Below are 26,117 nucleotides of genomic sequence, written 5' to 3' on the forward strand. Positions count from 1 at the left end.
CAAAGCTCAACAGGATCAATTATATACAAAGGATCCTGTGACTGCCAATTACTTCAGGCTATATATAGCTACTCTATGAGAAGCACATGCAGTGTCAGGGTGCAAGGTCAACATTCTGGCGATCAAATTGCAGCTACTCCTAACTTTATGAAACATCGAATAGTTTCATAGTTGTTTTGATTTTAAGTAGACTGGAAACTTTTACATTCTTTTGTTTTAAGATTCGATAATGGTTGTTTCACCAGCGACCTAAGTCAGCAAAATACCTATTTCCTGTACAAGACTAAAACAGAAGTATATTACAATGAAAAGCAGGATGAAAAAGTGCCAAGTCAGTACTTATATTTAGAAAATGCCAGAAGGAAAGCTGCTAATGCGAAGAATTGTTAGAATGTACCTGAACCAAGCACAGAATCCTAGAAAATTAGGTCCAGAACTGGATGTCACCTAGTCCAACCACCTCCTCAAAAAGGAAGAACACCCTTGCCTAAACCATCCTAAAGAACTGTTGACCTAACCCAGCTCATCTACATGTGCTCTATACTGCGGAATTGACAAATCAGCTCCACAGTAAAGTGTCACTGTTTATACATGCACCAGTATTAGGGCACAGTAAATTAATCAACTCCACCATAAGACAGTACTGTCAGGAACAATTACTCTGCTGTAAGATGGTACTAAGTGCAATGAAACACACATGTAGATGGTGACAGGGGATAGCTGGGCATGAGGGTGTTAAAGTGTGGGAGGTGCCTGCCATATGGCTTTGCACTACAGCACTTCCATGCCCCAGCCAGCCCCTCTGTTGCCACCCAAAGCCCAGGGTTGACCCCCTGAACCTGCTGCCAGGCCAGGGCTCCTCTGCTCCAGCTCAAACTGCTGCACTTGGGAGCAGATGACTGCAGATGAAACTGCTCCAGAGTTTATTGCATTGTATTAATTTCACATGTAAATGCACCCACTGACACAAAAATAATTTCCAATAAGAGAGTCCAGTGCTTAACCACTCTCGCAAAGAACATTCTCCCTGATACAAAACTTAAAATATCAATTTAAGTCTATTAGTTCTTGCTCTGTCCCCTGTGAACCCATAAAATAGTCAACTGCCCTCCTCTTTATAACAGCCATTTTGTTTTGAGGATTTATCAAGTCTCCCTCAAGTCTTCTCCTATGAAGAATCCCAATTCTCCAAAGCTTTCCTCAAATGTCGTATTTTCTCCTCTAATCATTCTTGTTCCTCTCCTCTCGATTCTTCAGTTTGTCCAGAATCTTTCTTCAAGTGCAGTGCATGAACTGGACCCAGTTCTCCATGTGAAGACTCACAAGTGTTGAAGAGAGCGGAAGAATCAATTCCCATTTGGATAGAACTCTTCTGTTAACAAATCTCAGTATGCTATCAGCTTCTCCCCCTCCTCCCGCCCCATCATTAACCTATTTACTTGGATACATGCACCCCTTTTCCCAAAAATTAGCTATTAGAAATTGGGGTGCATATCTTAAATGAGAAAATGCAAAGAACAGAAGCTTGAATTTTGTGGAAACAGAACTGCCTGGCTTCACTTCTGCAGCTGGGTGGGTTGCCATCAGTGCCTGCCAAGATGGCCGAGGACCCACGTGGCTCAAAAACTGGGGCTTGGCAGTTCAGTTTCAGAAGGATCCCTCCCCAACCCCACCCCTGACTCAGCAGGCACTGTTGGCTGAGCCAAACTGTCTGGCCCTGCTTCTTTTACCAGGTGGGCAGTCAGCAGTACCCCCTGCATCCTTCAGCTAGGAAGTTAACAAAGCATCCACAGGTTTTTGATCCACCCTGCCCTACTAGAGATAGAGTATTTTCATAGGAAAAACATGGGCAATTATCACTGTTTTCAAAGAAAGATAGTTTCCTCTTCATTCCACCTTCCAAAAAAGCAATATATGCATCTTATTCAGGAGTGTAGGGCACATGAGAAAACAGTGTATGCCATGGATTCAGATTCAGCTTGTGATCCTATATAACCCCCAAGTTTCTGCAGCACTATACCATCACTAGTCATTCTGTACTTGTACATATGATTGTTTCTTACTAAGTATAGTACTTTTACTTGTCTTTACTGAAGTTCATCCTGTCAGACAATTTTACCAATTTATTAGGGTCAGTTTGAGTCCTACTCTTGCTCTCTAAAAGTGCCCCACTCAGCTTGGTGCCAACTGCAGATTAACTAACTGTGTATTCAAGTCAATTCTGCAAGTCATTAATGAAGATACTAATGCAGGACCCAGGGCAGATCCTCAGGGGACCCAATATGATATTGTGCTCAAAGAATAATTATTGATTTTCAATTATGCAATGAGTTATACACTCACCTTATAGCAATTTTATCTAGACCTTAGCTTATTTAAATAAGCATAGGTCTTAAAAATTATTTATAAGACTGTCATGGGGACAATATTAAAAGCTTTACTAAAGTCAAAGTATCACATCCGCTGCTTCTTTTTGATTCACAAAACTAGTCACCTTGTTCTGGAAAGACGACAGGTTGGTAAGGCATGGCTTGCTCTACACAACGTACACTGGCTGTACTTTATCACCTTGTTATATTCTAGGTGCTTTCAAATCAACTGTTTCATGATATACTCTAGAACTTTGCCCATCTTTTTTTAAGGGAAGACCCAGGATAATCTCTATGCACATTTCTCTTCTTCTGTAACTGCTCTTTTTAGCCACTGGGATGTGCTGTGGCACAAGGTGCAGGTACTGGGAGCTGGAACACTTTTCTGTGTTCTCAATGCTCCCCCTGCTGGTAGCCAGGAAGCATAAAGGAGTAGGAAGCTGCCAGACAGAAATGCGAAGGAATAAGGGAAAAGGCATAGGAAGAGATGCCAAATAGGGAAGTCAAAGCAGGAGGACTAGAGGAGAGAGTCAGAACAGCAGAAGAGTTTCTAAGCACTAAACATACTGCTACAGAACATGAAATAAACCCAAAGTTCCTGAATATCAACAGTCAATGAACAGCTCTTTGCCAGTCGGTTTCAGCCAACATCTCCATTCCCTTTCTAGCAGTTAGGCCTATACTCCTAACAGTTGCTCAGTTAATTCAAATGGTAGAGGACTGTGCTGTGGCTCTAGAACCCACTCAGGTCAATCATCAATGGGAAATTAATGTTTTCAAATGACAGAATGAAAAAAAAAAACAAAAAAAACCCTCAAAACAAATTACATCTAGGAGAAAATTAAGCTTGCAAGTTAAGAATCAGAAGTACCAGAACTAAGATTACTTGTGCCATCTAAATTCAGCCTCTTTGTGTATATACACATTAAAGGTGGTCTTTAGCTATGTCCTTTTCTTTTTCGTGTCCTTGTGACAAGGTATTTGGCAGAATTCACAGATGCATCGGAATCTGACAGGCTGTGCGATGAGCACTTCTGCTATGGCCTCAAACTTGTACCCTCTGAGCTGTCAACCTTGCACAGCAACTGCACCTCCCCAGCCCCCTTTAACTTACATGATCCCATACTATTATTTCTGCAGAACCTCTGCCCTACTCACTTAGCAGAACAAGGTAGTCTGAAAATGAATTAAGGTTAGGTAACAAGCGAAGCTGTTGTTTGTAGTCCATTTCCTCATTCATTTCAGCTGTTAGAAGGCATTAAATAAGTCAAGAAAATGTAGGAAGACAGTGAAATGGCCTTTTGGAATGACTTTGCTAGATATATTTACACACCCATATGACTTATTATGAAGTAATGACAAATCCTTTTTCCTCTGAACTTTCCCACTGCAGTGATGGTCAGCATACAAAGTTTTGCTCCAACATCTTTTTCCACAAGCTCAGAATATTCTTAAACAAAGAGGAACTTGATCCTTTACCTGCTTTATCCTGAATGATATCTGCTCCTTTGCTCTCAGCTGTTGAGGTAGGCTGTGGTAAAACTGTAGCTGGTGTATTAGAAGAAGAAGTTTTAATGATCCCAGCATTCTGAATTCCTCCAAGGCTACTACCTGTTTTGACATCTGCTCTTTTGGATGTGGTCTTACTTGAAGCACCTTTACTAAGGCTGGACTGAAAAAAATAAAGAATTAAAAAAATTACTAGTGCTTTCATTTAAATTCTTTCTGCTTAAAATATGGATACATTTCACAAGATATTAAAATATCAAGATTTGTCTAAAATAGATTTAAACCCAAGATGCTGTTTAGAAGTAAGTTTAGAAGATTAAGAAATCTTAAAGCAGTTCTGAAAAGTGTCCTGAACATAGCAATATATGCACCAGTTTAACTGCTTGATATTATTCTAACTACATGGAATTAAAATCAAAAGTCGCTGAGGGGAAAGAAACAGGAAATGAAACAATGCAAGTTAGGATACCTCCAGAAATTAAGACAAGGATTCTTAAAGCGGGAGTCTATTAATTGTCCCCCTGCCTGGCTCCACTCAAAGTAGCAGATATACTTTTTCCCTGGTTCAAGCCTAGAATCAGGGGGGCACTAAGGGTGCGGATAAACATAACACTTGAACTGTTCCAAGAACATGACTGATAGGAAACTGGTACTCAATTGTATCAGGGCAGATGTGTCCACATGTATACTGCTAAGGGCACTGTGGTGCTGTTGAACCACCAATAATGGGGCGCTAGCGAGTACCCAGCCCAACTGCAATTTTCTGCTTCCCCTTCTCACTAGCACTAGGCTCAATAAAGCACTTTACAGAAATCTATGGATGGTACCCTGACTGGGAGTGCCTAGGTTTTTGTGTAAGACAGTGGAACTACCTGGATCCCTGCTCTGAGTTCTTAGGACCTGGCTATGGAGCTGCAAGAGCTTTTATGGCTTTTAAAGAGTACTTTCCACATGCACACATACGTACACACCCACCCACCCCCAAACCCCTGAAGTCACTAATTAATTTACTTCAATTCTTGTAAAACGACCAGGGCAAGTGCATCCCAGGCCAATTTGGAGTGCAGGCTCTGGGAGGCTGCCCAAGGACTCCGTTGCCACCAGTGGAAAGAAATGGGCCAGCTCTTTAAAAACAGCAGAAAGCTGCTCCCAGAAGCTCCAGCTAGGGACACTGCAGGCAACAGAGACTGGTGTAGTAGAGCTCTGGCTGTGTACCAAAGTTGCCAGTTGCTGAGCAGGAGTTGAGGGGAGGCGAGGAGCAGTGCAGCGTGGGATGCCTGGAGGACTGACCACACACTAACTGCAGAAAGCCTAGTGATCTCGCATAACACTAAAACGGTTCACAGAGAACCAATTAAAAATAATACTTAATTATCCGGGTATATTTTGAAACAGTTCAGGAGGCATAAACAGTTCTAAGCTGGCTTGTATGTCTGGACACGTGAGAGTTAAACTGTATCTAAACTGATTGAAGTGCTATGTCGATCTGCACCATAAACAGTTAAAGACTCCAGTCTAGAGAGAAAATAGGGGACTGAGCAGCAGCTGAAGCTGGAAGCAAGTCTCTGATAGAAGAAAAGAGATAGCCAAAGGGGCTAAGTCTTCCAATCCAAAAAGATAAGTGGCTAGGCTGAGGGGAACTTATTCAAAACCTGCAAAAGATTCTAACGTTCATACATGTAGGCCTTCCTTGTTTTGACCAGTACCTCTAGCTACTGTGCTCCTGTTGACCATTAAATCCTACTTTGTCATGAAGAGACTGAACTGTGCCATTGCAAACTTCCTGGTTAAGCTCCCAAGACAAAAGATTCCAGCAAGGGCCAAGTCAAATTGGCACTGGAAAAAACAAACCCATGGGTGCTAAAGTCTAGGGATCGGTCCAAATGGTAAAGCCATGAGAAACTCCTAGGAAAGATGTACTTAAAAGAAACTGCAAACTGATACAAAGCATGACATGTTCTGATCTGTGACAGTAATATAGGCACACACAAGAAGTTGAAAACTAAATTACACTAGCTTTACCATTTGAGAACTAGAAAAGCAGAGAACAGTTTCCTGTAAAAACAAACAAACAAACAAACAAACAAACAAAAAACCCAAAGGAAAAAAAAAAACCCCAGAAAAATAACCCACCCCTGATTACTGAAACTGCACTAAAAACACATTCTGGACACTGTCCAATTGCTTCAGTTCCTCTTGCTATATCAATTCCCATTTTTGGCATCCATTATATATGCAAAATTAAAAGTATAAACATTTCTTTTGTAGGTTCTAAGGATGTGATTCCTTTTTATTACCCTAATTAAGAGCCACAAGAAAACAAATGTTTTACCTTAGAAAAAGTACTACTGAACTGCAGGCTTAAACACTTCACAGATGTTTTGTGAGCACCAACTGTTTTTACTGGCGATGTCAACTTCCTTAAATCATAATGGTAGATCTTTCCACGGGAAGATCCAACAGCCAAAGTAGTACCATCAGGCATGAAGTCTATTGCTGTCAGAGGAGCTTCAGCTACTAGAGTTCTCAGCAGTCTTCATAGAGAGAAAAAAAAAAAAAAAAATATATGTGAAGAAACTATAAGCAACTTGCTATTGACATGGTTAAAATAATGGCATTGAAAAAAAATACAGCGAGTTACATACATGCAGGCTTTGGTAATTCAGCTACTAGTCTGTAAATTAACTTCTCTCCTAGGACTTGCTCAAACATCCATTGAAATCAATAAAAAACACCTCGTACTTCAATGGATATTAGAGCAGGCCTCTAGTACATGTATGTATTCCATATTACCAAGATATTGCACTTTTCCTAAATAAAGGGCTATTAATGGAGTATAATCACTCCCTTTCTAGAACATTCTACCCACACATATTCTGGACATGATCTGAATTCAAAACTAACAGCTTCTTTAAATCACTCGATCACAGACTTCTCTGAATTTACAATCTACTGGAGATCCACTGATAAAAAATGTTTATAAACAAGTTACTTGACTCACTTTTTACTTGAAGTATCATAGAGAATGATCCTCTTATCCAAACCTATGGTTATAAATAGCAACTCATTGACTGGAGAAAAGCAGATTTCTGAGCTTGGAGCTTTATGAACGTTTTCAAAATTATGGCAGGGGATTTGACCATTCACATCCCACAAAGTTACAGTTCCACTGTCAGAGACGCTGCCCAATAAGGACTTCTTAAAAGAAGAATATTCCAAGTGTCGAATAGGCTGCAAACACAAATGTACATAATGAAATACAATAATTCTCAAATTCATACTATATATTAAATTAGGGGTAAACAAGTCTAAATTATTAGGCCTTATCTGCTATAGGAGCACAAAAGCAGGGTAGAAATTATTTTCTGGTTGATATGCTGATTGGCTTAGATTCCATTCAGAAAATAAGGGCCAAGGCAGCAACAACAGAAACTCCTGGGAAGAGTTCCTTGATTTTAAGCAAATACTCCTTTATGATGAAAGGGATTTTTTTTTTTAAAGGCTCGTATCTTAAACTTAACCTAAAAAGCATCAGCTCATCCTGGGAGACTGTCTTACACAAGTGAAAAGCAGTACTATTTTACTAACTGCTCTCCAACCAAGACTATGACACTTGTAATTCCCTTTCATTGATTAATAGCTAGATTCCAGGGATGCTGGGTTATTTGGTAAAGCATTATGATGAAGAAGAAATTATAACTACGGGATTATCATGCAGGATTTAGAGCCTTAAAAAGAGAGAAGAGTCAAGTACAGGTTTTACTAGTTATGTTCAATGATATTTACAATGCCCCCATTGTGCCCAAGACAAGAGAAAAATCAAACATCAAAATATAGTCAGTTCTCATATTTTCATTTTGTTTGCAAAGTTTCCCCCTCTGCCACAGGAACCTCAAGGCTGAATGCCTGACTATGAAGAAAGCAGGTGAAGGTCACATGCACCACCTGCTTCAGAATGTATATTAATATGTATATATACTATCTCTAACATTGCGAGATGTTGATTCATTGCTGTTTTGTGTACCTACACCGATGATGGCTGGGCTATCTGTGGAGATTGATTAGTCAAATTAATAGTAGGTTCAAAGGTTAAAAGTACAATAAAGGACATTCCAGATTCAACTATATGGTTTTAATGTTAAAACAAAGAGAAATTAAAATCGGGGGGGGGGGGGGGGGGTCATTAAAAAAGTGTTTGCATTGCAAAGCAAAACATTGAGAAGTAGGAAATACCAAACCTAAGATATGATGCATCAGGGGTTTATCTCCTTTCTAATACTTTCTGTTAACAATAACTAATATGACTTGTTACCCATATAAATGTCTAATCCCCTTCACAGGCTAGCTCAGTTTTTGGCCTCAACAATATCCAGTTACAAAGATATCTACTGTGTAATTACATATTGTGTAAGGGCATTTGTACACACCACAGGAGTTTACTTCGGTTTAATTCTCCCTAAATTGAAGCAGTGGGTCTTTAAAAACACTGCTTCAATTTAGGGAAAAGTAAACCCCCCTGACGTGTCTGGCCTGACCCTTACCTGCCTCTCCAGTGGTGGGGAGGGGAGGACAAGCTGCCAGCAGGCCAAGCAGTCCCTGAGCTGCCTGGGGGGTGCTTCCCTCCGCAGCAGCGCCCCCCAGGCAGCACCTGCCCACAAGCACTCGGCCTAAGTTGCCCCAGAGGGCACCACAGCTGCAGAGGGAAGCACCAGGCCCCTGCACAGGCAGACAGGCTCCAGGGAGGAAAATAAATAAAAAAAAAGGATCAGGCTTGCCGCTTTCTTTTTTTCCCGCCTTCAGTGGAGTCTGCCTGCACAGGCTGCCGCTGCTGTACAGCCCCTTAGATGCATGGGGCCCGGTGCTTCCCTCCATGGCAAACCAAACCACCTAACAGATGTTTTATTTTGCTGCGTCCCAAGTCATTTAACATGCATTACGCCACCGAGACATGCAAACAGTCCACCATTAAAGCGCATTACGCCACCAACAAGTGCAAACAGCTGCACCATTAAGCAGTACAAAAGGACATTAAGCCGCTTTAAAAGGTCAATTTTGTGACGTGTACAAATGGCCTAAGAAAGCACTTCCTTTAGTTGGTTTTGCATTTGCCAATCCTCCCATTACATTAAATGTCTTGTTCTTGTGATCAGAAACAAGGGAGGAGAGAAGCCTCCAACGGACCTTGTCTAATATTTATAATTTTATATAGCCTTTTCAGTTCCTGTCTTACTCATTTCCCTTCTCCCATACACAATTTCAGTCTTTTCCATCTCCCTTTTTCCTACCCATAACCACCCTTTTCTTAACTTTATCCAAGTACATGATCTCCACCCTAAGACAGGGTGTCAAATACCATGCACAGCATTCCAAAAGAGGATGCACTACAGATTTTTATCATGGCACTGGAGAAGACACACTCCAAGCCAAAGTCTTCACTGAATTCGCTAAAATGATGCCCACGTTGGCTTATCAAGGTGGTACAATCGATATTTGGCTCCTTATAGGAGCCTATAAGTCAGGGGTGGGCAATTGTTTGGCTGGAGAGCTGCTTAATGACTTCTAGTAAACTCTCAGGGGCTGCAAGGATAGCCCTGCCCCTTAACAGGTGTCACACCCCTTGCTTGCCATCTTGGGCCTGGAAGTCCCAACTCCTAAACCCTGACCTTTGCAACCGGAAGTCCTTCCTCTGGAGTGCTGGAAGCCTCACGTGGAGGCATGGAGGTTGCCCAACCCAATGACACATGGGACCTGTCTGCAGTGCTGGAAGCCCCACGTGCTGGCACAGAGCTAGCCTAGTCTGTCTCAAAGGCATGTGCCAGTGGCCCGGGCCAAGCAGGCTCCTTGCTGCCACATGCAGCTCCCAAGATTCAGTATGAGCTGTGTGCCACCAGGGGGCTCTGCCTGCCATGAGCCATAAGCACCCTGAAGGCCTGCTGCTTGCTGCTGCTGCTGCCAGTGGGGCCTGTGTACTATGAGGGAGGGAAGATGTGTGGTGGGTGGGGCCACATCCACCTACAAACCACACCACTCCCCACCTGACACCCACATGCACCATCAGGCTGGGCAGGCTCCATGCTGTCATGTGCAACTCCTGGCTCTCCTTCCAGGAGCCGTGCACCAATCAGGCCGGCTGGGCTGGCTCCATGCCAGTACATGGGGCTCCCAGCACTGCAGGCATGAGGTCCCCTCCCCAACTCCACGTCTGTCTAGTCATGTGCCATCACACTCAGTGCCTCCACACGAGGCTCCCAGTTGGAGTGCCAGGAGCCCCGTGGAGATGGAAGCATAGAGCCCACCTGGTCCAATGGCACGCAACCTCTGAAAGTCCACCTCCCGCTGGCTTTCAGAGGGGCAACTGCAGGCTGGCAAACTTGTTTTTGGAGGGGCCCCACAGGCCAGATAGAATGGTCTACCAGGCTGGATCCAGCCCACAGGCTGTATTTTACCCACCCCAGCTATAAGTTATCTAAGCAGGAATTTTTTGTTTCCTATCCAAGGTGTAACAATTTGTGGTGATCAGCAAAGCACTTCATTAACCATCTTGCTGCTCATATTCTTAGATGGTGGCATAGAATGTAAATAATTTTACTATCAAGATTTTAAGAACTGGGACCCCAATTCAGCCCTGATAGTAAAAGGATCTTTCATTCAGGAAGGAAAAGAACTAACAGCTACAAAGAAGGTGTTTTAAGAACAATGGTAATTAGCATTTCAAATAATTTAGTTAGGTATGTGGTGGATTCTCCTCCAGTTGAAATCTTTAAATAAAAATTAAGCATCTATCTAAAAAAGATACACTTGAACTCAACTTAAAACAAGGAGTTGCAGCCTTGATATATTTGCCACATGGCCTAAATCTGTGTGACCTGTTTAATGTAGGAAGTCAGATAAAGTCATACATAATTCCATTGACTTACATGTTAACCATGTGTTTAAGTAGCTTCATATATTTCAGGCCAGATAAGCCTTTTAAGGGGGCTAGCCCCCTTAAGGAGCTTATTGGGCCTGAAATATATGAAGCTACTTAAACACATGGTTAACATGCAAGTCAATGGAATTAATCACAAGCTCAAGGTTTTGCATGTGATAAAATGAAATTGCTGAGTTGAGGGCCAGGTGCTTGTATAGGCTTCTAAAAAATAGGTAAGTAATTTTCACAACTGCTGAGAAACCAGCAGAATAGTTTCTATGTGGAAAGTCATGTTTAGCAACACAATTTTGATACCCAATTCTTTAGGGGAAAAAAAAAGTAAAGGCCTTGTCTGAACTACAATGAATAATAAATAAATAAAGTTTATACTTCGGTGGGCAAAATACGGCCCGTGGGCCAGATCTGGCCACCAACTGATTGGATCCAGTGCGCAGCTGCCCCCACAGCGCTATGCATGGGGCTGAGCCCTGTCCACTCCCACCCACAGAAGCCCACACCACACTTCCTCCCATTCCCACCGATGGCCCCAGCCAGTGTGCACAGCTTCCCAACAGGGCTGCTTCCAGTGTGGATGCAGCTACCCAGGTACTGCCTGGCTCCCCCCTTCTCCAGCAGCAATTCCTCCTGCTCCCAGTGTGGATGCAGCACAACTGCAGACAGCAGGTAGCACTGGGAAGCAGCATCAGTGGCAGTTGTGAGGACACTTGCTGGGCAGCAGATGCCCAGCCACATGGAGTGGCAGGTGTCAAGAAAGCTGCAGCTGGGCAGCTCCTGCCTCAGTGTGTAGGACTCCAGATCCCAGACACATTCCACCCACTCTGTCTGCCCGGTGCGATGAGCAGCCACCCGTGAGCAGCTGAGTGGGTTGAAGATGGTTGATTGGGAGCTGAAGGCCCGTGCACCAAGGCAGGAGCTACTCAGCTGCAGCTTTCCCCCACTTGGCTGGACATTCGATTGCCCTGCACACATCCCCACAGCTTCCCCACGTTACCTGCTGCCAGGAATGGTGCAGCAGGAGGAGGAGAAGCCACTGGAAGTGGGGGAGCAGAGCAGTACCCAGATGGCTGCCACCAGAAGTTATGTGCGCTGGCCACAGCCAGGACTGGGATTGAAATCACAGGATGATGACACAGCCGCGATCTGCTCCTAGCATTAGGGATTGTGACCAACCCAACCCAGGAGGGGGGTAAAGCACAAGTCCGTGAACTGGCCCCCACCCGAGCACAGGCACATACAGGCAGCCTCAGTACAGCACAACTGTGGAGTAGTGATGCCCAGCAGCGCAGGTCAGCCTAACCCTGTCACAGTCTGTCAGAGCTACCCTGAATTATAAAATACCAGAGAGCTTCACCTACCAAACTTTCTGCAGGTAGTATGCATGGGAAGAAAAATGCAAGAACCAAGACTGAAAGCTTAAGTAGCAGTGTCTGGGTAGATGCAACCCCCAACTAACTTGCATGGAAGGCTTGTAGAAATGTATTACTAGTGCAAGGTGCTGGATCAGCAACCATGCACAATGAAATACTCTACAGATATGGTCACTGTGCCATAACTATGACTGAAGCAGACTGTCCCTGTGGAGGAAATGGTCGTTCAAGCCCAAGCATCTGTAACATCCATGCCAAGATGGCTGAACTTGGAACATACCTAATAAAAATGTTGCCTCATGAGCCGCTACAAAAAAAGAATTTAACCACAACACAGACTTTAGTGTACAGATTTAAAAAAACAAACAAACAAACAAAAAACCACATATACCCACCGCTCAAAATTAGCTAGCCTTAGAAGAAAAAAGCAACATACCATATTTACTTGAATAGAAAATCCTGATTACATGACAACCCCCCCTGCAATAATTAGATTCTATGTGTGGAAAATATATACATTTTCCATAATTTTCCAGGTATAGAATCTAATTATTGGAGGTTTGCCTTGAAGTTGTCCCCCTCCCACTGCTACATCAGGCAAAGTAAATGGAGGGAGGGGTCAGGTAGCCCTTCATTTTCTACGTCACCCGAACATTTTCCCCTGGCAGCCCCTTCCCCTCCTTGCTGTCAGACCCTGCTCTCCCTGAGCACATGGAAGTGAGGAGCGTATTTGAAAATAATAACCTTGAAATTAAACATGGCTGTAGCAATTTGCATTTACTATCCAGTAGGGGTGCACCAATAAAGATTCCTGGGTGATGTTGATAGCTAATTATTAACCAGCCATATTGGCCAATACTGATCCCATAACCATTTTACATGAATGCAGCTGGGCAGTGTGGAGATCAGCACCCTGCAGGAAAGTCTGTGGAAGGGAAGGGGAATGGGAAGAGAGAGAATGAGGCCCCCATGGTGGAGGAAGGGAGTGGAGCAGGGGCAGGGGGCACTGCCCAGCCAGGGAGGTGAATGGGACCCGGGGCTGCGGCGGGGAGTGGGAGAGAGCCGTGGGTGGCTCATCCACAGGATCAGTGTCCTGACACTTAGAAATGGCAGCAAGGGCACTTGAACTAAAGCTCACTGAATGAACTTTAGTTCAAGTCCCATCACCACCATATTTAAGCGCAGGGATGCTTCTAACAAGAGCAGAGCTGAGCGGGGCAAGGACAGATGCTGGCTGCTTGCTGTGGGCTCAGGGCTTTCTGCCCTGCTGCCTTTGCCCTGGAGGCTTTGCATCAGCTGCACATCCCCTGCCCGCCCAGCAGCAGAAGGCACAACTTTCTGCCCTTACTGCCACCAGGCGGGCAGGGGGTGTGCAGCCAGCATGGGGCCCCCAGGGCAAAGGCAGTAAAGTGAAGACCCCCCAAGCCCACAGCGGGCAGCCCACATCTGTCCCAGGCATATATCTGGGAGGGCATATGCCTCCCCATCCTTCCCCCGTGGGTGCATGCAGCAGCAGGGAGCCACTCCCCACCTGGCGGCCCCTGAACAAGCCGCCCTGCCCTGCCCCAGGTCCTATTCACTGCCCTGGTTGGGCAGCACCCCCAGGCCCGCTCCCTCCCTCCCTGTGGGGGCCTCGATCTGCCCCCCTCACACCCTTTCCCCTCCACAGACTTACCTGCAGGATACTGCTCTCCATGCTGCCTGGCTGCATTCCTGGCCACGTGCATGCTGCAGTTGCATGCAAGCACGCAGCATCCGGGGCCCCAGGCAGAAGGCACATTATATTTATCAGTAACATTATCAGCTACACCAGCCAAAAAAAGCCAATAGCCGATAATGTTAATTTTCCTTTTATTGGTGCCAATCCAATATGGCACCAATATATCAGTGCACCTCTGCTACACAGGCACTTAGTTCATCCAGAATTGATTCTCATTACCTTTTTTCCCCCCTGAAACTGCTGCAAGTTTTAGCACAGGTAGTCCATATACACACTTTTGAGCACTTTGGCATCTACTTATATGTAGTACAAACTATGCATATTAGTCCAAAGCCAAAGGCTCATGATTTACACATGAGCTCAGCACCAGGAGAGTCAACAGCATTGTAAGTCATGGTGACCCCACAGCTCAGTATGTGTGCATACTTCAAATACCCCCCACAAAGGATACACGTGTTAATTATCCCCATTCATGACTGGAACCACGTGTTCTTGGATCCTCCAAAAATGTATATGCAGATGAGGTGCAGGGCAACCTGGTCCAGCTTCACCTCATGGGAGGCAGGGCCATACTAATCATATACAGCAGACTGAGAGAATGCTAAGAGATGGATTCTGGGTGAATGTTGTGGCTCACCGTGACTGGAAGAAAAGTCAGTGGTGTGGGGGACTATGCCACGCTGTGCTCAATAGGCACTACTATACGTCTGATTCAGAACAACCTATTCTTGCGGTATGTTTCCATCAGTGTGTTTGTCCAATATGGGCCATGTGTTTTACAGTCATGCTCAGTGTTGGCTGCATTTAAATTGACTTCATAGTTGGTTTCCACAATATATTTAGTAAGATTTTGTTGTATGCAATTATAAGACAAGAGGTTTTTTCCCCTACATGCCAACATGGGGGGAACCTCACCTTGTATTCAAGCAAATATAGTAATTTGCAGGATACATGGTGGATAAAAGAAATGAAGACAAAAAAAATCACCTCAAAACCCCAAACAATTCTTAAGTCATTGATTGACCTTACACAATCATACAATACTACTGAATATACTAGCCTTTCATATTCCTTTAGAGATGCTACGAGTCAAAAAAATAAAGTACATTAATTGTGAGCTCTGCAGCCATGGACTTTTTTCACTATATAAAAAGAATGGAAGCCACCACACAGCTTCACAAATTAACCAGCTGTTTAAACAGCTAAACTAAACCCTGTTGCTAGGAGAATAGTCCTAGGCAATCAAGACCTGAACAAACATTTTCTTTCAAAACAGACTGCAATACATTCTCACAACAGCAAACAGATAAAAATCTAGTGGCCTTAATGAAATATTAACAGTAAAGACTTGGGATTAGGCGGTCTACATACAGCCTGGTGCAAGGGCTTAACACTAATAAAGCATATAGATGTGTGAAGTCAAGATCAATTAACAGAAAATAGGACAATTCTCAGATGAAATACAAATTGTTCGTACTATTGAATGATGATGAGAGACTCCATCAAGTCTAGAGCCTGTACACTCACAGAAATAATCTGGCAATGAGACTACATTCCATTATGGTGAATCAGACAAAGACAAGCTGCTTTTATAAGTTTAGTGTGGCCTCACATACTCCAAGCACATTGCTTAGCCAACTGCAAGAAAGATATGACTAAGGATAGGTGACCCTTATAAAGCCGAAGAGCCAGCACCAGGATCAAGAGCACAAACACTGTTTACCTGATAAAGTTTACCCTTACAGGATTGGGCCCTTACAATAAAACCTGTTGAGGTAGGGTCTGTATTTTTTGATCTCTAAAAGCACCACAAAAGCTTTAGGTATCTGTACAAATTAAATTTTCCAAGTCTCTAAATGCCCCAATTAAAAATTCAAACTAAAAATAAAACTAGATAAGTAAGTATATTAGAGCAAACGTATTCTGAAGGATACGAATTATGCAGATAAACTGGAACATTTAAATTGCCATCGTGTTACATAATTCCCAAGCAATTCCATTTTTACATTAAACGCAGCAACCAACGAGAGTACCTCATTAGGAAATTTTATAGCCCCCTTAGCGAGAGAGAATACTAGCTCTATGCAGGCAATTATTTTAATTTAGTACTTGGAACATATCCAGTTATCCTAAAGATACTGTCTGGCCTCACAATAGATATCTTGATTTAATCTATCATGGAGGTTGCTATCCACTATGCTGATCACCCTCAGGCATTCAGTCAGGTTCATCTAGAAAAGCAATATGATCTATCCTCAGTGTAAAATTAAAGTATATTTGAACAAACACCAGCTAAAAGTTTACAGATATGGCATCCATTGAAAAGACTTCTGTACAGTGCAACCAACCTGTAGGTTTTCTAGCAGCCTGTCAGTGACTCAGATCCATGCTTCCCATTTTCATCATTATGGTCCTAACGACAACACATTGTCCATTAATTATCGAAGAAGGCAAGATAGATTTGCACCTTATAGACTAACCAAAAGAGATTGTGCTATTTCTCTCTCTCTCTCTGTGATACACACAGCCACTAAAGCTTGCTTCATCAGATGCATTAATTATTGTCCAATATAACCCCCAAAATGAGCCCCATATATAGCCTAACTACGACAACTATAATTACACAGCTGGATGGCTGTTAAGAGAAAACTGATTGTTGGGGGACAATTTTCCTGCAATTAAGTGACAGATAAATGATGCAAAGGCACGATAGAAACTGAAATGCTCTTATAATTTTACATGCCATTCCTCTAACACAATGCTTAAAAAGACTGTATTTTCCCCTAAAAACACAAACACTTATCCAAAAGATGTTCTTCATTAAATTACACTTGTTTGACAGTAGGCATAAAAGATAAGTTCACTGCCAGCTCAATGCCAGCAGAGAAGACTGAAGTAAGAGTTGCAGCAGCAGAGCTGTCAATGCACAAACTCACTGGTACTTAGGAAATGTGACCCAGGAAGGAGTTACAGCTATAGCAGAAGTGATGATTCTGTCCACTCCCCAGGCAGCCTGTAAATCTACTCAGCACGCATAACATAAGCTGTTTTGTGCTCTAGGAACACCTCATGTCTCTCCTAGCTACTCTAACTCCTGACTATATCCTGAGACTGCCTCCACACTGAGGACTACGATGACACTGGCGAAGGGCCATTTTGGTGCTCACTCCTCACAGAAATTCCTTTTATGACAGAGGGATTCCCTCAAGGAAATTCATCAGCTTTGCAATCTCTGTAACCCTGGAGAAAGGCATCACGAGTCTAGTACTGGAACCCTTCAGTAGTAAATGAGTAGCTTTGTGGTGGCTCTCTGAACAGAAATTAATTTTATCGTAGGTGTATTCAGTCTTAGTTACTCACATTAGTAGCTAAAAGATTTTACTGCTCCCTCTTATTTTATCCTACTTCAATAGGTGCAACATTAGATTTAACTGTAATTGGTTTAAAAACCAGAATAGTTAGGCAAGTTCCAAGTACAGTTATACTCTTTCCACAACTCATAGATTCATAGATGTTAGGGTCGGAAGGGACCTCAGTAGATCATCGAGTCCGACCCCCTGCATAAGCAGGAAAGAGTGCTGGGTCTAGATGACCCCAGCTAGATGCCTATCTAACCTCCTCTTGAAGACCCCCAGGGTAGGGGAGAGCACCTCCTCCCTTGGGAGCCCGTTCCAGACCTTGGCCACTCGAACTGTGAAGAAGTTCTTCCTAATGTCCAATCTAAATCTGCTCTCTGCTAGTTTGTGGCCATTGTTTCTTGTAACCCCCGGGGGCGCCTTGGTAAATAAATACTCACCAATTCCCTTCTGTGCCCCCGTGATGAACTTATAGGCAGCCACAAGGTCGCCTCTCAACCTTCTCTTGCGGAGGCTGAAAAGGTCCAGTATCTCTAGTCTCTCCTCGTAGGGCTTGGTCTGCAGGCCCTTGACCATACCAGTTGCCCTCCTCTGGACCCTCTCCAGGTTATCCGCATCCTTCTTGAAGTGCGGCGCCCAGAATTGCACGCAGTACTCCAACTGCGGTCTGACCAGCGCCCTATAGAGGGGAAGTATCACCTCCCTGGACCTATTCATCATGCATCTGCTGATGCACAATAAAGTGCCATTGGCTTTTCTGATGGCTTCGTCACACTGCCGGCTCATGTTCATCTTGGAGTCCACTAGGACTCCAAGATCCCTTTCCACCTCTATGCCACCCAGCAGGTCATTCCCTAGGCTGTAGGTGTGCTGGACATTTTTCCTCCCTAGGTGCAGCACTTTGCATTTCTCCTTGTTGAACTGCATCCTGTTGTTTTCTGCCCACTTGTCCAACCTATCCAGATCTGCTTGCAGCTGTTCCCTTCCCTCCGGCGTGTCCACTTCTCCCCATAGCTTTGTGTCATCTGCAAACTTGGACAGAGTACATTTGACTCCCTCGTCCAAGTCGCTGATGAAGCCATTAAAGAGTATCGGTCCAAGGACCGAGCCCTGCGGGACCCCACTGCCCACACCCTTCCAGGTCGAGACCGACCCATCCACCACGACTCTTTGGGTGCGGTCCTCTAGCCAATTCGCCACCCACCGGACTGTGCAGTCATCCACATCACAGCCTCTTAGCTTGTTCACCAGTATGGGGTGGGATACCGTATCGAAGGCCTTCCTGAAGTCCAGGTATACAACATCCACCCCTCCTCCTGTGTCCAGGCGTTTCGTAACCTGGTCATAGAAAGACACTAGATTGGTCAGGCACGATCTGCCTGCCACAAACCCGTGCTGGCTTCCCCTCAGCATAATTTGCCCTGCCGGGCTCTCACAAATGTGAGCCTTGATAATTTTTTCAAAGACTTTACCAAGGATGGAGGTGAGACTGACTGGCCTATAGTTGCCTGGGTCCTTCTTCCTCCCCTTTATGAAAATGGGGACCACATTAGCTCTTTTTCCAGTCCTCTGGGACTTGGCCCGTGTGCCACGAGCGTTCGAATATTCCTGCCAGTGGCTCTGCAATGATGTCGGCCAGTGCCTTCAGCACCCTCGGATGGAGCCCATCCGGGCCTGCTGACTTAAAGGCATCCAGTTCTTCCAAATGACTCTGCACCACCGCAGGATCTACGTATGGAAGTCTGGCGCCTTGCTGCTGCCTCTCTACAACCCCAGTGAGAGACTTGTCGTGCCCCTCACTTAGGAACACTGAGGCAAAGAACTCATTGAGGAGTTCAGCCTTGTCCCCCCTGTCTGTCACCAATTGTTTCTGCCCATTTAGCAGTGGTCCTATTCCTCCCTGGGCCTTCCTTTTACTCCCAATATATCTAAAAAACAATTTCTTGTTGTCTTTTACTTGGGTTGCCATCCTCAGCTCCATGGTAGCTTTGGCCCGCCTAACTGCCTCCCTACAAGCACGAGCAGAGGAGGTATATTCATCTTTAGCGATCTCACCCTGTTTCCACTTTTTATGTGCTCCCCTTTTGGCCCTTAGGCTGCCCTGGATTTCTCTGGTCAGCCAGGGAAGCCTCCTGGCCCCTTTCCCTTTTTTGCCTCGCTCGGGGATTGTCATGCTTTGTGCCTGAAGGATCGTTTCCTTTAGGCACAGCCACCCTTCTTGGGCTCCCATCCCTTCAAAACTCCTACTCTGCAGTGCTTCCTTGACTAATCGCCTGAGTGCATTGAGATCAGCTTTCCTAAAGTCTAGCACTTTCACCCTACTAGTTACCTTACCCACTCGCCGTCTTATGTTGAATTCTATTATTAGGTGATCACTGTCTCCCAAATGGCTACCGATCTGGAGGTCCCCTATCATGACATCCCCTGTTGCCAATACCAGATCCAGTATGGCATTCCCCCTAGTGGGACCATGCACCTCCTGTGTCAGGTGGAGGTCCTGTATACAGGTTAGAAACCTGCGTGAGCGATGGGACCTTGCTGTCTGCGTCTCCCAGCAGATGTCCGGGTAGTTTAGGTCCCCCATGACTACCGCCTCTTTAGCTTTTATGGTCTCCGAGAGTTGCCTCAGGAGCCCCGCATCTATTTCTTCCCCTTGGTGTGGGGGTCTGTAGCAGACCCCTACCACCAAATCCCTTTCTCCCTGTCCCCCATGTAGCCTAACCCACAATCCTTCTACTTCCTCAACCTCGGATTCTTGATGAGGGTTGATGTATATTGCTCACTGACAAAGTGCAATCCCCCCTCCCCCCTTTCTTCCCTGACCTGTCCTTTCTATACAATCTATAGCCCTCAATATGTACTGCCCAGTCATGGGATGAATCCCACCAGGTCTCTGTTAGCCCCACTAAGTCATAGGTACAGCTCCTTTCAAAATAACTTGGTTGCACAGAAGTTAATGGATGTAGAACCTGGCCTATGAAATCTTCAGTGCTTGTGATGCTAGGCCAGAAGGTAGCAAGATCATAACTGAATATTTAACAACTTGGATTATACAGGTGACAGTTTTTCCTACAAGCATTAAAAACTAAGCAATTCTGATTTTGAAATAATGGAATCAATCTAGAAGCCCATCATTGTTTTAGAACTAATACACAAGTAAAAGCTTCCTTTCTCTTTCCTACAAACACATTTTTAAACCCAAAAGACAATAACTGGGTATTAACCTTTTAAAAGGCTACTGAAGACTGCTGATTAACGAACAGATTAAGTATGAGAGACAGATTTTAGATTTATATTTAATTTACCAATGTAAAGCTTTACAAAACAAGAGTTTATTAGCTTAAAATAATTTAAAATAAAACATTTAACATTAAATAAAATGTTATGCTCCATAAACAACATGTTATGCTCCAACCCCCTTGAAAAAATACTATTCTGCACACATACTGTACCTGACTGCCACCATGACCAAAGGGAGTGCTGGATAAATTGGTAGTTACACTGTGTAGAATAATTTCACCGCTCAGAGATCCAGAAGCTATATAGCAGTCATTCCAATTAAATTTAACACAAGTTACTTCATCTTTGTGATCCTGAAAGAGAAAAGAAACACTAACTAAAATACAGTGCTGCAAAACATTCTAGCAGAGAAAAGATTTTCTTCTATGCTTCTAGAGAGATTTCAGCTTCAAGCTTTCCTTTTCCAATATCTATAAGAAAAGAAAGCTTTAATCCTGAAATACTGATAGCTCTTTGTAACTTCAGTATCCAAAAATCAAGCACATGTACAATTGCATCTTTACACTACAGTAACAAAAACTGAAGACTAGTAGCATATACTCATTTTGGCATGCCAAACAAATGCTTACATTTTTCAGGAGATTGCATTATAATCTAATTAAGAATAGGTTCAAATTATAATGTTAAACCAATTGAACTATAAACACATCCAACAGTTGAAAAATATATTCCAAATGTAATTTTTTTCAGAGACTTTTGGGTGCTTTATCTACTACTGCCAATTTCTCCCACTAATGCCTTCATTATCAAATCATTACTTCTTTGTAAATCAGGCTAATGTGTTAAGGTGTTACATCTATGATTCTATGATCTTCAGCCCCAAAAGAAGTTTAAAATCTGCATCAATTACTTAGTAAAAGCTGCCCCCCATACTGCAATTAAAAAATAATTAGGTAAATCCAAAATTAGAACATAAGCCTTGCTTTAAGATACATCTCTCATTAAGATCTTAGTCTGGCAAACACTTACACAATAGCAGTGAATAGCAACTTCCTTTGTAGTAATCCTCTTTACTTCAAAGGGACCTCTCTAACATACTTCAAATTGGGCGCCTCCTTCAGTGCTTTAGGATCAGTGGTGTAATATGGCACAAAACATCTGGCATGCAGTTCTCAAACTGGTTTGTTTTATGATTTGACTGTTAGTTTCTCCCAGTGTCAAAAATTTTACTTCAAATATTTTGAAATCAAAGTTTGCTATACAGACCTCAACAATGCAAGAGACTTGTACACATGAGCAGTCCCACTAATTTTAACATAACTGCGTAGACTGCGTAAAGTTAAGCATTCATGCAAGCCTACAAGATCATGACTTTAAATCAGTGTAAGCAAACAAGGCGTCAGCTAGAAAAACTAAATGTTCACAACCAACAGTGAAACCTAAAATCTGGACGTCTATATTTTTTCCTGTGAAGTACCAGATAAATAATAGGAATAAAAAAAAGTATTACCTTAAGGCATCGATGTAGTCTTTTGAATTTTAAATCCCAGATATTAACAGTATTATCAAGGCCTCCACTTGCAATATACATAGAACTGGAATTTAAGCACACGCATGTCTGTTGTGCCTGATAAAAAAATAAATTCAGAGGAAGAAAGAGCAAGGAATTGTGTCAGTTTATATAAGCATCCTTATAACATATAACCTCAACTCTTAACCTATATAGGCCTATATGATTTCAGCGAGGCAGCTGGTATATTTACCAGACCAGTATGCTAATGAACAAATATTAAACCTCGCTCCCTGTTATTCCCTCTTTCAATTGCAAGCTATTGTTCATGCTGTTTCCCTTTATTTCAAAATCTTTTTTTCCTTATGCTCCTATAGTATAGCTCAGAAGCATCAAAGATCTGGCCTGGGACCACACCCAGCCCACAGAGTCTTATCATCCAGCCTGTGGTGCTGCCTCTAGGTCTCTGGCGGCTCACACGTGCAACACATACTGGCCCTGCCCCTGTGTACTGCATATGGCTCACAGAGTCCATCTGGTGCAGTCTGTACATGGTGCAAGGCCAGTCTGGGGTGTGCGCTACATGCACCACCTATGCCAGACTGGCCCTGCATATTGGATCTGGGGCTGGTCTGGATTGGGCCTACAGAATGGCCACCCATGCAGGATCCACTGTGATCCCTACATTCAATGCATACCCCAGAGCAGACCCACAGACTATGTGTGGGACTGGGCTGGCATGTGCTATATGTGGTACATGGGGCTGGAGTTGGCATGCGTGCTGCAGGCAGCCACATGCTGTTGGTCCATGGCATATGCTGCACGCAGCACTTGCATCAGACCAGCCTCACAGGCTAAATCCAGTACATGGGGCCAAGTCTATGGGCATGATACAGCCTATGTCCCTCATCCAGCCCACAGTTTGACACCACAGTGTAACTTCCCAAGATTATATCATATACTTCTATTCAGGTGCAAGACTTTTCTTTTATATTTCATAGATTTCATAGATATTAGGGCTGGAAGGCACCTCGGAAGATCATCGAGTCCAGCCCCCTGCCCAAAGGGCAGGAAGTCAGCTGGGGTCATAGGATCCCAGCAAGATAAGCATCCAGTTTCCTCTTGAAGGTGTTCAAGGAAGGCGCTTGAACCACCTCTGGTGGCAGGCTGTTCCAGACCTTGGGGGCTCGGACAGTAAAGAAATTCTTCCTTATGTCCAGCCTGAAACGGTCTTGTAGTAGTTTGTGACCATTCGACCTAGTCGTCATCCCTTGGGGCGCTCTGGCGAACAAACGTTCCCCCAGATACTGGTGGTCACCCCTGATAAACTTGTAGGTGGCCATCAGATCACCCCTGAGCCTGCGCTTTTCCAGGCTAAACAGCCCCAGGGCTCTCAGCCTGTCATCGTAGGGTCTGCTTCCCTGACCTCTGATCATGCGCGTGGCTCTTCTCTGGACTCTCTCAAGCTTCTCCACATCCTTTTTGAATTGTGGAGCCCAAAACTGGACACAGTACTCCAGCTGCGGCCTCACTAAGGCCGAGTACAAGGAGAGAATGACGTCCCGGGATTTGCTTGAGAAGCATCTATGGATGCAAGCCAGCGTTTTGGTCGCTTTACTAGCCGCAGCATCGCATTGCAGGCTCATGTTCATCTTGTGGTCAATGATGACCCCCAAGTCTCTTTCTTCCATAGAGCTAGCCAACATAGCACTGCCGAGCCTATAAGGATGCTGCGGGTTTTTTTTCCCCCAAGATGGAGAACCTTACATTTATCGGCGTTGAACACCATCAGATTCTCGTCCGCCCACTTGCTGAGCCTGTCCAGGTCAGCCTGGATCACCCGCCTGTCTTCTGGTGTGGATGCTTTGCCCCAAAGTTTGGTGTCATCGGCGAACTTGGCCAGTCCGCTTCTGACTCCAGTGTCCACATCATTAATGAAGATGTTGAACAGTATGGGTCCAAGGACAGAGCCCTGGGGGACCCCACTGGTCACAGGACACCATGATGAGTGACTTCCATCAATTACTACCCTCTGGGTCCAACCCCAGAGCCAATTTTCCAGCCAGCGGATCGTGGAGGACCCAAGGCGACAATTGGCCAGTTTCTCCAAGAGGCGATTATGGGAAACCATATCGAAGGCTTTTTTGAAGTCAAGATATATGACATCAATCTCTTCTTCCTTGTCCAGGTGATAGGTCACCTGGTCGTAGAAGGAAATGAGATTGGTCAAGCAAGACCTACCCGCAACAAACCCGTGCTGGCTATCCCTTAAGATGTTGATGTTGGCCAGTCCATTAAGGATGGCCTCTTTAATAATCTTGTCTAAGATCTTCCCCGGGATAGAAGTCAGGCTGATGGGCCTATAGTTAGCCGGATCCACTTTCCTCCCTTTCTTGAAGATAGGCACCACATTGGCCTTCTTCCAGTCTTCGGGCACTACACCGGAGCGCCAAGAGTTTTCAAAGATCCGTGCTAGAGGCTAGGCTATGATGCTCGCCAGCTCCTTGAGTACCCTGGGGTGAAGATTGTCAGGGCCGGCTGACTTGAAGGTATCCAGCTTCTCAAGATGTTCCTTCACAAAGTCAGCATTAATGGAGGGCAGGGGATCACCCTCACCCGGACTTCCTGGCCCTGTAGCGGGCATGGGCGTCCCATGGGGCTGATGAAAGACTGACGCAAAGTACCTATTTAATAGGTTGGCTTTTTCCTGGGCGTCAGTTGTCAGTTGCCCCATCTGGTTCAGCAGGGGTCCAATGTTGCCCCTGCTTTTCCTCCGGCTCCCCACATATCTGAAAAAGGACTTTTTATTGTCCTTGATGCTCAAAGCTAGCTGGAGTTCAGTTGCAGCCCTGGCTTTCCTGGTCTGCTCCCTACAGAACCGGACCAGTGCAGAATAATCCTCCTTGGAGGTGACTCCCGTCCTCCATCCTTTGTAGGCCTTTCTTTTTAGCCTCAGGAGGTCTGCTAGGTCCCTGGAGAGCCAGGGGAGCTGCTGTGCCCTCTTGCTGCCTTTCCTCCGAGATGGAATAGACTGTGTTTGTGCATTGAGGATCGCTCCCTTAAGGAGCAACCACTCTTCTTGAACTCCCCTCTCCCTGTGGTCACGGTCCCTTAGGGCCTCACTGACAAGCCTCCTGAGCTTGTCAAAGTCGGCTTTCCTGAAGTCAAGGACTTGCATGTTGCTGACTCGCTTGCCAGCTTTTCGGTGGATGGTGAAGGTGATCAGCTCGTGGTCGCTGTCGCCCAGCTTCCCATCGATCACTAAGGTTGCCGACTAGGTCATCCCCAGTAGCCAGTACCAGATCGAGCAGCGCCTCTCGTTGGCCCATAGACTTCTTGAGTCAGGTAGAGGTCATCCACGCACGAGAGGAAGCTCTGCGACCGCTCAGATTTTGCTGAGCGATCCTCCCACGAGATGTCGGGGTAATTGAAGTCACCCATGACAACCATGGTCCTGGAGCAAGCTGCCTCAGCCAGTTCCTGGGCAAACTCCTGGTCAAGCTCAGGACTTTGGGTGGGAGGTCTGTAATAGACTCCCACCATTGTGTCCCCTGTACCGTGTTCCCCACGGATTTTAACCCAGAGGGTCTCCAGCCATCCACCCTGGTCGCCAATATTGGCTTGCAGGGACGTGTAGCTTTCCTTAACATAGAGAGCTACACCCCCGCCCCTTTTCTCTACACGATCCCTCCTGTACAGGGTATAACCATCTATCCCCGTGGTCCAGTCATGGGTAGAGTCCCACCAGGTCTCCGTTATCCCTATGACATCGTAATTGTTTGCACTGAGCAGGAGGACGAGCTCCTCCTGCTTATTCCCCAAGCTCCTGGCATTAGTGTACAGGCAGGCAAGTGCCCCCTGGGGGGCTCCTTCCTTGCCCACAGATTTTACCAGGGCTGGGGCAGGGGTGGGCTCCCTTAAGTGCCTTGACCAGCTGGCTTTGCAAGGATTGCTCAGCGGGCCAGCAGTGGCGGTAGTGCCCCCGTCCCCCAGCGGGCTTAGTTTAAAGCCTGGTGGAGCAGGTCAGCCAGTCTATAAATCAAAATGTGTGTGAGAGAGTGTGTGTGTGTGTGTGTGAGAGAGTGTGTGTGTGTGTGTGAGAGAGTGTGTGTATA

At 44.8% G+C, this 26,117-nt stretch overlaps 1 protein-coding gene across 1 annotated transcript in view; it reads right to left on the minus strand.

Moving 5' to 3' along the window:
- Positions 1–26,117, minus strand: part of NEDD1 (NEDD1 gamma-tubulin ring complex targeting factor) — a 56,557-nt gene that overhangs the window by 21,218 nt on the left and 9,222 nt on the right. The window contains exons 4-8 of the mRNA XM_059726341.1: positions 22,003–22,119; positions 20,705–20,845; positions 6,880–7,109; positions 6,211–6,412; positions 3,849–4,041 (exon numbers count right to left, since the gene is read on the minus strand). Coding sequence (XP_059582324.1) covers positions 3,849–4,041; positions 6,211–6,412; positions 6,880–7,109; positions 20,705–20,845; positions 22,003–22,119 — 883 coding nt within the window. The remainder of the gene's footprint in view (positions 1–3,848; positions 4,042–6,210; positions 6,413–6,879; positions 7,110–20,704; positions 20,846–22,002; positions 22,120–26,117) is intronic.

The sequence above is a fragment of the Alligator mississippiensis genome, chromosome 4 (assembly GCF_030867095.1).
Source record: "Alligator mississippiensis isolate rAllMis1 chromosome 4, rAllMis1, whole genome shotgun sequence".
Classification (NCBI taxonomy): Eukaryota; Metazoa; Chordata; order Crocodylia; family Alligatoridae; genus Alligator; species Alligator mississippiensis.